Here is a 10937-nt window from a genome sequence, read left to right as displayed (position 1 = left end):
GACGCTGTGGCCGGCAGTGATGACGCTCGACTTTTACGCATCCGACGGGCGATGCGGCAGCTGCGACTGGCCGGGGTTGACGACACGATGTCTAGTGCCAACATGGACGATGTCTGGCGCACCGCAAGAGCGGCGAACATCATCTTGAAAAATGCCAGGAACGTCATCCTCACGAGGGAACACTTTAGAGGGAAGACGGTGCTTGTCTACTGCGGGGGGATACATGAGTCGTCATGCAAGAAGTTTTCCACTCTTCTTGCGGAGGCGTCACCACGACTGTTTGGTGCACTAACGGGCGTTGAGATTCTCTTTGTTAGCTGCGATCGCGATCTTCATGCCTATGAACAGCATGCATCGATGTTTACATTTGCCCGCGCCGCCTATCCCTGCACGGAACTTCTAAAGCTTTTGGACATCAGCCACATTCCGGAGCTTCTTCTTTTTTCTTCCGATGGTCGACTTGTGCATCGGCGTGGGGTGGTCGCACTTCGCACAGACCCGGAAGCCACGCTGTTTCCGCGCGGTCCGTGGAGTGGCGCCACGCCCCTGACGGCAGTAGACGTGGCGATGTTTCGCTGCAGCGCCGCCCAACTTGCACACCACACAAATAAGCGCCTTTCTGTTGATGGCGGCACACTCACCGCGGAGGATGCCACGCGTGTTTTGGATCTGCTTAGTGCCGTGCAGCGGATGGTGGATGCGCTGCCCAAAGAGCCGCAAGCAACGAGAAGCGGCCTCTCCGCCAATGGCCCAGCGGATGGGTATTCAAACAACACGCAGGTGCAAGAGGGAGAGGATCAGTCATTTCAGCTCTCGCAGCAGCGATTTGTGAAGGTGGAGGCAAGCACGTTCTCCAACGCAAGTCTTCTGCCGTCCGCATCCACTGCGGCGTATTATGGGCAGGCGGTGCAGGCGGTTGTGCCAGAGCTGAAGGACATCAGTGATGTGCGCCGTGCCACGGGATGGTCGGAACTTGATGTGGCGCTCAGGCGCGCAGTGGAGGCCGTGGAGGCGTTGTGGTTGCGTGCACGTCACAGTGGCACAACATCACGCGTGGCGATTCAAATGCACATCATTGAGCTTGTCTCGCGGTTTTTTCTGGAAATTGTGCCCCTGCCACTTCCACGTGGAACCGACGCACGCGCGGTGCCGATTGAAGAGCAGCCGATTGTGTCGAGTTTCTACACGGAAGAGCCACTTCCTGAGCAGAACTCTGCGAACAACAACAACAACAACAACAACAGCGGAGGTGGCAGAGGTGATGTTCAGGAATGCATACAAGAAAGCATCTACTCTCTTTTGCTATCGTACACTACTGCTTGGCAGGCGGTGGAGGTGCCGACGCGTGCGTTTGATTCAGAACGGTGCCTGGTTGCTATGGCTATGCTTGTCGTGTATGACGCAGCGGTCCGACGCAAAGGAGGCGGTGGACGATGCAGTCTTCTTGCATCCTTGCTAGAGAGTAACGGCGGTTATTATCTTTCCACCTCCATTGGCAGACAATCGCTGTCTTTTGCTTATATCAGTGCGACTCTGGAGTTGGTGCGACCGCAATTCTTGCTGGCACGTTCCGCCATTTTGCGCTACATTGCATTTCAGCAGCAGCACTACGCCCATGAGTTGTTCGATATGCGCATGTCGGAAAATTTGGAGATACGCAAGGAGAGCGTCACCGTGGAGTTTCTTCGCCGCTTTCTTGATCACTGCTCCTACAGTTTGCATGACTTAGGCGGTTTTGCCGCTGCGGGTTCGGAGATGGACACTCTGATGCAGTGGCTCTGCAGCTCACGTACTCCACTGGCACGTGAGCATCCTGAATTTGCGCGGCTGCGGGACATGGTGTTACTCACAAAATTTCTTGCCACCATGGAGATGCGTGATGCGCAGCTACTGCGTCGCCGCAAAGAAACGGACGAATATGCGACTTGGCGTCTTACCTTCGATGAGGATGCACCCGGGCGCCAGATGAGCGCCGGCTGGCGTACAACCCCCTCCCCTCCGGAGTGGGAGTGTGTTCTGGTACGTGGCCGTGACAGTGACATTGCCGACATTGTCGTAAAGGGCTTTGGCGATCGCGAGTTGCTTTACGGTGAGGGTCTTGTTTTACAGTCCCCCATCGACGTCAGTATCCTTCTCTCCGTGGAGCACCCCACCGAGGACGATGTGCTGCATGCCACTTCTATGCCAACCTTTGATGGCACAATGAGTGAGGAGGAGTCTGAGATTTTGTTGTCATGTCTGACGGTGCCCTATGTGCGACTGCCGCTTGTTCTTGACTTTTTTGCTTCACAGGACCGTTATGCGTATCTCTTTACATCCGCCCTACAGAATGTGTTCCGTGCGGTGATTTTTGAACCCTCCGTGTTTGTTGCACCGGAGACGCTGCAGAAGGCAAATCCGACTATGGTGCCAATGCGGCTCACTGAGCAGCAGCGAAAGGCCATTGAATTGCGTCACTTGCGTGGCGACTTCTCGGTGGAGAACTTTGAGTCGTGTCTCGGCACCACGTACGGCCTGCTGCTGAACGAATTACGACATAGCCCCGCGTCTGTGCTTGATCCGCTGCGCCGTATCCTTGAAAGTGTTTTAGAAATTGGCCCCTCTTCTGTCTACAGCGCGAACGCACCATATGTATTGTTTATTGTAGGTGTCGTGTGTGACGTGCTTGCCTTTGGTAATATTGTGTGTGGATGGCCGTCGCTAGAGGGTTCGGCGCAACTGGAGACGCTTACGGCCTACCAGACATCGATGCTGCGGTTCCTTCTCACGACAGTACAGCCCACCTTAAAGGAGTGGTGCCGTGAGGGCGAAGAGAATGATGACACCCCGACGCAGTGCGTGCTGCAGAGTTATTTGGGCGTCATTTATCGTGCGGCGTGGAAGATGGCACTGACGACGGAGTGTTTGTCTTCACCCTCTCGAAACGAACACGATGTTGGTGGGGAGAGTGGTCAGCAGCGCGATGCGGACATCTCGTCTTTTTCTTTTAGCACGATGGCATCCCACCAGCACTTGGTGTCTCTTCTTGAGTCGTGCGCTTTTGTGCGAGCCCGACACAGCTTTGGTATGGGCATGCAGCGCACACAACTCATCGCACAGGAGGGGGACAGTCTTTTGTCCCCGGAGGAGAAGTTGCAGCGATTCCTGCAGGCCCAGGGTCTTGACACCTCCAGGAATTCGAGAAAATTACTGGAGCAGGGGAAGCAGTTGATGCTTAGCGGTGGTCGCCGCCGCGCCGTCTTTGTGCAGATCCGCGGCCGCTACCACAACGACACGGTGCGGCTACCGAATCTTTTTCGTAGCGACGCCCGCAGTACGACGGAGTCGCGGCGGCTCAAAATACCGCCAGCGGATGTGCCGGAGAATGTCGTCTTCAGTTACCTACTGGAGGAGTTGCACACCATTGTTGGATACCTGCAATCACTTTCCGCGACTGAACTCTCTACTCTTTTTCAGCGTATCGTACGGACGGTGCTCCGTGATCACATTCACGACAACAAGAACCTCACAAACGATGGTGCTGCTGAGAGCATGTATAGTAATACGCCGTCGTTATTGACTCACAGAGGCCCCGGTGCAATTTGTCCGCATCTATCCAACGAGGAAACAACAGAGACATTGTGGGAATTGTGTTCGCCTGGTGTCTACCGCGGACCTGCTGCAACTGGCCTTGTTTTCTATGTGCACACATGTGAGCTTTTCTGGCGCAACGATGAGCTTAAGCCGGTGCCTGATAGCATGTCGCACTTTACGGACTTTGAGACAATCCTCGGTCACGATGTGCTGCAGTGTGGCCTTGTGATGCGTCACGAACACCGTCACTGGGTGCGTATTGTTGGTACGCCGTTTGATATCATTGAGTGGACAGCGCCAAGCCCACTGGATCAGGGCGTTTACTCCCCGCTTGTGCTGCAAGGGAATCTTCCAATAGAACCGGTTCTCTCGGCGTCGTACGACCACTTGATCTTTGACCGCGTTGTGGATGTGTACGATGAGGCACCATGGCCGGTACGTGCGGAGCGGTGGGCCGTGGACATTGTGCGGGCGGTGCTACGAGAGGTGTTTCCGGCGGGTGGCATGAAGTACTTTCCCGTCGCAGAGGCACGTGTCAATGCGCGGCAGGAACAGCAGGACGAGGGAGTAGAAAGTGAGGTGCATGTGATGCGCTTCATCATGAATGACTCCCCTCAATATGAAGAAGTGGATCGGGCAACGTGGAAGGAATTGATTGCGTACAAGCATCCTGTTCCGCATTTTCATGTGTTTAACCTCATTTCCCACGCACGCAAGATGTACCGCTCCCTTGTGTTCACATCCAATCAGCGCTACTGTCTGCACAGTCTCCCGATTGTGGTGCGGCCACGACAGCGTGAAGAACTACACCTTACGGCGTTTCAGGCAGGGGACTTGATGCGGCGAGTACGGTGTGAGGGTTGTATAGAAATCCATCGCTACAACTCCAGTCTTCATCTGCGGGAGATGTACCTGCCGGCGCGACTGCTCCAGGGCTTGTTGCCCAGTGCGTTACTTGAGGCATTTCTATTCTGGCAGGACGAGGACGAGGACACTGTCATTCGTGGCTACACCATGGGGGAGGCACAGGACTACTGGTTTAATTACGCCCTGGAGGTGCGACTACGGCCTGGGAAGGGTGACTGCATCGTCATGCGCCTGGATGACGCATCAAATCACCTCACAAGTCGCGAAAAGAGTGCGACGGGGAGGAACACGATTGAGGAGAATGAAGAGGAAGGCGGTGAAGACATCAGCAGCGCCCAGGTGGCGTTGGTGCGAAGTGCATTGTTGTCCTTATCGGACGCGACATGTCGCTGGTTGCTGCGGCATGTGCATGGGGACGTTGCGGCGGCAATTCAGTGGGCGTCCGATCTCACTAACTACGAAACTATTACCGCCATTGAGGAGAAAGAACAAAGGGCCACGGGTAATGAGGAGGTGACTAGGAGTGAAGAGGCAGCAGAAGGACTGGGCCCGAATGTTCATGCGGGGGAGAAACCGAAGGAGGGAGCCTTCAGAGATAGTGACCCGCAACAGGGCTTTAGAGGAGAAGGCCGGCAGGCGGAACATATCGTGTTGCTGAATCTCCTGCAGAATCCCGCGCTTTCCCCTTTGCTGCAGCTGTTAACGAAGTTGGAGGACTGTTCACATATTTTGGTGTGGGGCCGCGTGTCATCGCAGCAGCCACCGCTCAAAGATGACGAGGAGCGCCTGGACGAGGAGGATACGTCGACTTTGGCGGATGTCGTGTCCATTGAACTTCCACGACTTCGTGCGAAGTTTCAGCCACACGTTGACACCGCCACGGGCCAGCTGCGCCTGCATCTTGTCGATCACCCCGGTTGGTATGTGGCTGAAGCGCATGACATGCCACGAAATCTGCGGGATGACAGCGTTGGCGGCTTTTTGCAGCATCTTCGGCGGCCCTTTCAGGAGTGCCTGACACTTTGCAACAACACCAATGGGTTTGCGCTTATGGTGCCGAACCATGAATTTACCGCAATGGATGTGCGGGATGACCCATTTAGCCCACTGCTGCTATTCGATCGTTCCTCTTTGCGCTGGCAGGAAAATGTGGCGTCTCCTTTTTATTTATTTTTGGTGCATCCTTGTGGGAGTTTTTTGACACCACCCACGCTTGGTGCCGCGTTGTACTACGCCGTTGTGCAGTGCGCCACACGACACTATACAGGAGCGATGCGAACGTTGGAATCATGCTACACGGACAGCACATTCAGCGTGGAGGAGTCGTTCATGTTTGGGCTGATGGAGCGGACGCTTCCGGATAAATTTCCCGATGCCCACGCCGTACGGCTCAAACTGGCACACGCCATTCAGTACAGCACGCAGGAACTTCCATGGCCCCTACACGTTGATCTTGCCGGGTATTTGTGTAAGAAACGACATGTTTCACGGGCTTGTCAGCTGACGCGTGATGAAATCCTGGACCTTCTTCGACGTTGTTCCAAGGCGCCAGCTATTGTTCGTGCCCAACTGCAGCTGTGGGCCGCCTTGGTGAAGGAAGAACGGAGGCGAACAACATCGCGCTTGGCTATGGATTTCCCTGTATCTGTGAAGATGAAGGCACCGGCGGTGGTTCGCTGTGGATTCCCGTGGGAGCGCCTTCTATTGTATCCATGGTCGCGTATTGAGCCACAAAAGCTACAGCGTCTCACGTACGAGACACCGGAAGCGGATAGTCTGCAGGAGACAGCCCTGGTGGAGTTTCTCTGGGCAGATAAGTTACTTCTTGATGAAGAGAGCGGGGCGAATAGCAAACTGGGGTTTTACTTTTTGTACTGCCTGAAAAATGGCATTTTATCAACGAAGCTCTTTGGGGAGGACGTCTGTGGGACGCTGGGGCAGCTTCTTAGCCGATGGTTTCATCTGCGACACGCTCGCTGGGGACGGGAGACGAAGGTGGATGGAGAGACAAGTATGCGGCCCTCGTGGTGCAGCACAGTGCTGCAGCTGCTTGACCTTGTGCCTTCTGCTGGCTGGCCGGATGCGGTGACAGAGGCGCGAGTGCAGTACCGTATGCGTCAGGGCGTAGGCCTGACGGAGTCAACAGGGGAGGGCAGGCTCCAAACAACGCCGCACGTTCTCGTGCAGTTCTACCAGTCCGTGAATGAAGTGGCGCGCAGGGTTTTTGAACGGCATGAGGCGGTGATGCGGCATCGGGAGCGGATTCAACTGAGTCAGAGCCACACTGCAATGGACCGCGAGATGTATGTTTGTATGGCGGATCATTTGCAGCCACGCGCTATTCCTGCGAACACAAGTATGGAGCAGCTGCAGCTGTCGTTTAATTCTCTCCATGCAACGACGCAAGGGGCGTGGGTGAGGCCTGAGGAAGAGGAGGCGCGACATAAATTACCAGGTGCACTGAAGATGCGGGAGCGATTAACAGCCCTTTTTGGTACACCCCTCAGCGAGGTGGAGATGTTGTCTTCCTTTATTCGCAGCGAGACCATCTCCATGCGTACCGAGGAGAGCGGGTCCCATCCTGATGCTTTTACATGTAGCGGTGGTCGTACTCGACTACCATTTGATCTTCATCAGCATGCCCAGTGCAGCACCCCACTTGCAAAGCACCTGCTATCGCGACTTGAAGAAGATGCGGATCGTTTTGCGCAACAGCAGCGACAGCAGGTACAATACTCCCTATCATTTCTTACCCGCGATCGTCTGCGTTTGATTCTTTGTGACAACTGCATGTCTGCTGTTCAGGAGGCACTCATGACATCGACGGAGGAACTGCAGAAATGCATTGCCGCCTTGTCCACCTTAAGTGCAGCGGACGCGGCAGACGTGCGGGAACTCACCGAATCGATTTTGCACCTCGCCAATGATATTTTTGCTCCCATCAAGAAGGAAGGCGACAACGACATTACCCATACAGGCCCTACGGCTAACGAAGTCGACGTTTTTGTTGAGACGCGTGTGCAGGAGTACCGGCTGCAGCGAATGCAAGGTTGCCGGTCTGCCGTTCCACTGGAGTGGCTTTTGGGTGCGTTGCTGAGCAGCGATATGGCGTCAGATTTGCGGGCGGTCAATCCGTTTCATGGAGATATCGAGCGGCTAAAAGCTGAACTTGTTTTGTTGATGCTCCTTGCCAACCGCAGCTACATGGCAGAGCAAGCGAAGCAGTCTGTGCGACAAATTGTGCTTTTTCTGGAGCTCTGTGCACGCATTCGCGGCGCAAGCAGCGACGACGGCGATGACGGCAGCAGAAGTGTTTTTTGGAGCCCGAAGCCGAACCCAGAAAGCTCCCGATCACGACTGCAGGAGCTATTGCAATGCTTCTCCATTGGCGTGGACGTGGATGCGCTGGAGCGGGGTGGGAGGCAACCGACGAGCGGCGGTGATGCCAGCAAAAGCAGCGAGGGGAGCAGCAAAGGAATTCAAGGATTACGTGTTTTTTCGGATGATATGGTGGCGGTCTTGGAGGGACGCATGCTGCAGCTGGAGAACGAGAGCATTGAGCTCCTCAACGCGAAGCGACACTACGCCACAGTGGGTGGCGGCGGTGACGGTGAAAGGGTGTTGCTGGATCCGCGGTACCTCCTGTTTGAGTTTATTCACAACATTCTTCTGCGTGCCCGGCAGGTGGAGATGGTGCGGTGGTTTGTCGACAACACGCGTGCCGGGGTCTCGCGGGTGCAGCAGATGATCATGGGGCAGGGCAAAACGACCGTTGTTGGGCCGCTGCTCGCACTGATTCTTGCCGACGGTTCTCGGCTTGTGACTCAGGTGATGCCGACCGCTCTGCTGGAGCAGACACGTGGGATCTTGCGTCGTTGCTTTAGTGTAGTGGTGCCGAAACAAATCTACACCCTTCAGTTTGACCGCGCCTTTGATGACACGGACACGAACAATATTGCACTGCTGGAGCAGAAAATTGCCGCGGCGGCTAAGACACGGGCCATTCTTATCTCCGCCCCGGAGTGCATCAAGTCCGTCTTTCTTAAGGCTATTGAGCAAATGCACCTGCTGGAGACAACACCGACGGAGGAGCTGGACGCCGTGCAGAACAGCGCTGACGAGCGCGTGTCCGCCCAGGCACGTGGGATGCTGCGCCGGACACAACAACGCTCTGCCATGGCGGATGCCATCACACCAATCATCCAACTTTGGCAGCGCGGCGTGCTCATCATGGACGAGGTGGATGTTTTGCTGCATCCGCTGCGCTCTGAGCTGAACTTCCCAATTGGGCTGAAGCACCCCATTGACCTGAGTGGTCCCCGCTGGACGCTGCCGATTCATTTACTCGATGCGGTGTTTTTTTATCAGCGAGGCCGAATATCATGCGGGGCGGTGAATGGCACAAAACTCTTTGATGTCACACCCACCAGCGAAGTTCGACAAGACGACGTCGGCCAATTCTCCCCAGAGGAGGACGGAACATCAGACGAGCGGCAAACTCTGAAAATGACACTACTCAACACCATCCGTGACGCCATTGGGAAGGGATATGAAATGCAAGCTCTGCAGCGGGAACCCCATCTTGTGCTACTGGACCACACGTACTATCAGCATCTTCTGCTCCCCGCATTACTCCCATGGGTACAGCTCTGGTTGTTTCAGGAGGTCCAATGCGTGAGCCGACATGAATTCCATGTGACTACCGCGTCTTTTGCTGCTTCATTGAACTGGCAGTCATTTATTGAGAGCACAACCGATTTTTTGCTTCATCCAGAGCGTCCAAGTCGGGAAAGCGCCGTAGGATCTGCCATCAATGCGAACTTTAGTCCGTTTGCAATTCAGCTCCTGTGCCTTGCCCATGACTGGATTCACCGTCTGCTGCCGCATGTGCTGGCGAAGATTGACCGTGTGAGTTTTGGACTTCTGCAGCCGCAGGACATGGAAGCAGTGACGGTGGAGGAGCGGGAACGAATGCCAATGAGTCGGCGTATGATGGCGATTCCGTTTGTCGCGAAGGATGTGCCTAGTCGAAGCTCTGAGTTTGCCCACCCGGATGTCGTGATTGGGCTGACCATCCTTGCATTCCGCTATGAAGGTATGCGCTTCACGGACGTTAAGGCGCTACTGCAGCAGCTGAAGCAGGACTTTGCACGGCAATCTGGGCCAAAAGAACATCGTCCAGCGGCGAGACTCTACCGTCACTGGCTGCGTCTGAGTATTTCTTTGGATGCTCAGGGTGAGTGTTACGCCTCATGCAACATGTTGACATTGCCCTCGCCATCTGCAGCAGCAGGCGTGGGGGAAAAATTGCCTTTTCGCAACATGACAGGAGGCGCCAAAACTCACGATCGTTCAGGTATTCCACTTTCGCAGCTGCAGGTAACGGATGAGGTGGCAGTACACGCTCTGCATTATCGACTCCGCTACTTACCAGAGGTGGTGCATTATTACTTGTGCTCACACGTATTTCCCCGCACCATGAATTTTCAAGGAATGAAGATCAGTGCCTGTGGACATGAGCTTGGCTCTTCTATGCTCTTCACCAGTCGCATTGGATTCAGCGGGACGCCAAGTAATCTTCTTCCACTGGACCTTGGGGATTGCTTTTACGAACCTGGTAGCGACGGGCGTGTGCTGTCAGTCCTCACGAACCCGTCTGTTGTGACGACTGAGGTTTTGCCGCTGGACTGGACACCGCTGCGTGTGCTGGATCGTATTGCCACTTCCCATCCACCTTATCATGCTCTCATTGATGCCGGAGCACTTATCACGAATATGGAGAACGAGGATGTGGCGCGGTACCTTCTTGGAAAATTGTCTCCCGCACTCTTTGACGGTGTTGTGTTTCTTGACAGCAAAGATCGACAAATGATTCTGCAGCGCAGCAACGGATTAAAGGTGCCGGTGGCGCAGTCCGGAATTGCGCTCACACGCCGCTTCACGTTTTTTGACCAGGTTCACACCACAGGGACGGATGTTAAGCAGGCGGCATCTGTCACAGCGGTTGTTACGTTGGGAAAAGATCTTGTCTTCCGTGACTACGCACAGGGGGCGTATCGCATGCGAGGAGTGGGCAAGGGACAGCGTCTGCGTCTCTACCTTATCCCTGAGGTTCTCTCACGTATTCACGCCACACTTGGAAGTGCGACGACGGGAAATTCTCTCCTTGATGTACCCGCATGGCTTTTACTCAATTCAATGCAAATGGAGAGTTTACAGTTTATCAAGCTGAGCGTACAGGAATTGGCAAATGTATGGCGCAAGAAGGCCCTGCAGTATCTCCTAAGGGATTCCATTCATTTCCATGAGCATTCGGACCTCTACACTGAAATGGCGCGTTGCCGACGGTTTCACATGCAGCGGCCATTTGTGATTGAAATGGAGGGAGAGCCACCTCTTCCAGATATTTCTCTCCTCCGCTCCGCCATTCAAGAATTCCGTGAACCGGTTTCATACCCTGTGGACTCCGTTATTGACACCCCACTCCCTTTTCTGCA

The 10937-nt window shown here is 54.8% G+C and overlaps 1 protein-coding gene across 1 annotated transcript, besides 7 other annotated features; it reads left to right on the top strand.

Moving 5' to 3' along the window:
• Positions 1–1646: a sequence feature (heterozygous, Esmeraldo-like haplotype).
• Positions 1–10937, top strand: Tc00.1047053510771.9 (hypothetical protein, conserved; the record flags this gene model as incomplete). Its single annotated transcript, XM_801490.1, has 1 exon — positions 1–10937. A coding segment is annotated over one exon (10937 nt), but the record flags the coding sequence as incomplete, so codon positions are not given.
• Positions 1219–1243: a microsatellite.
• Positions 1647–2594: a sequence feature (areas merged during assembly that could not be assigned to a particular haplotype. This can correspond to areas where the two haplotypes were merged or to regions with more than two copies in the genome that were merged during assembly.).
• Positions 2595–4076: a sequence feature (heterozygous, Esmeraldo-like haplotype).
• Positions 4077–4920: a sequence feature (areas merged during assembly that could not be assigned to a particular haplotype. This can correspond to areas where the two haplotypes were merged or to regions with more than two copies in the genome that were merged during assembly.).
• Positions 4921–5587: a sequence feature (heterozygous, Esmeraldo-like haplotype).
• Positions 5588–10937: a sequence feature (haploid, Esmeraldo-like haplotype).

The sequence above is a fragment of the Trypanosoma cruzi genome, genomic scaffold (genome assembly GCF_000209065.1).
Source record: "Trypanosoma cruzi strain CL Brener 1047053516865 genomic scaffold, whole genome shotgun sequence".
NCBI lineage: Eukaryota > Euglenozoa > Kinetoplastea > Trypanosomatida > Trypanosomatidae > Trypanosoma > Trypanosoma cruzi.
The sequence above is the reverse complement of the archived record's forward strand: the minus strand, read 5'-3'. Positions and strand labels throughout refer to the sequence as shown.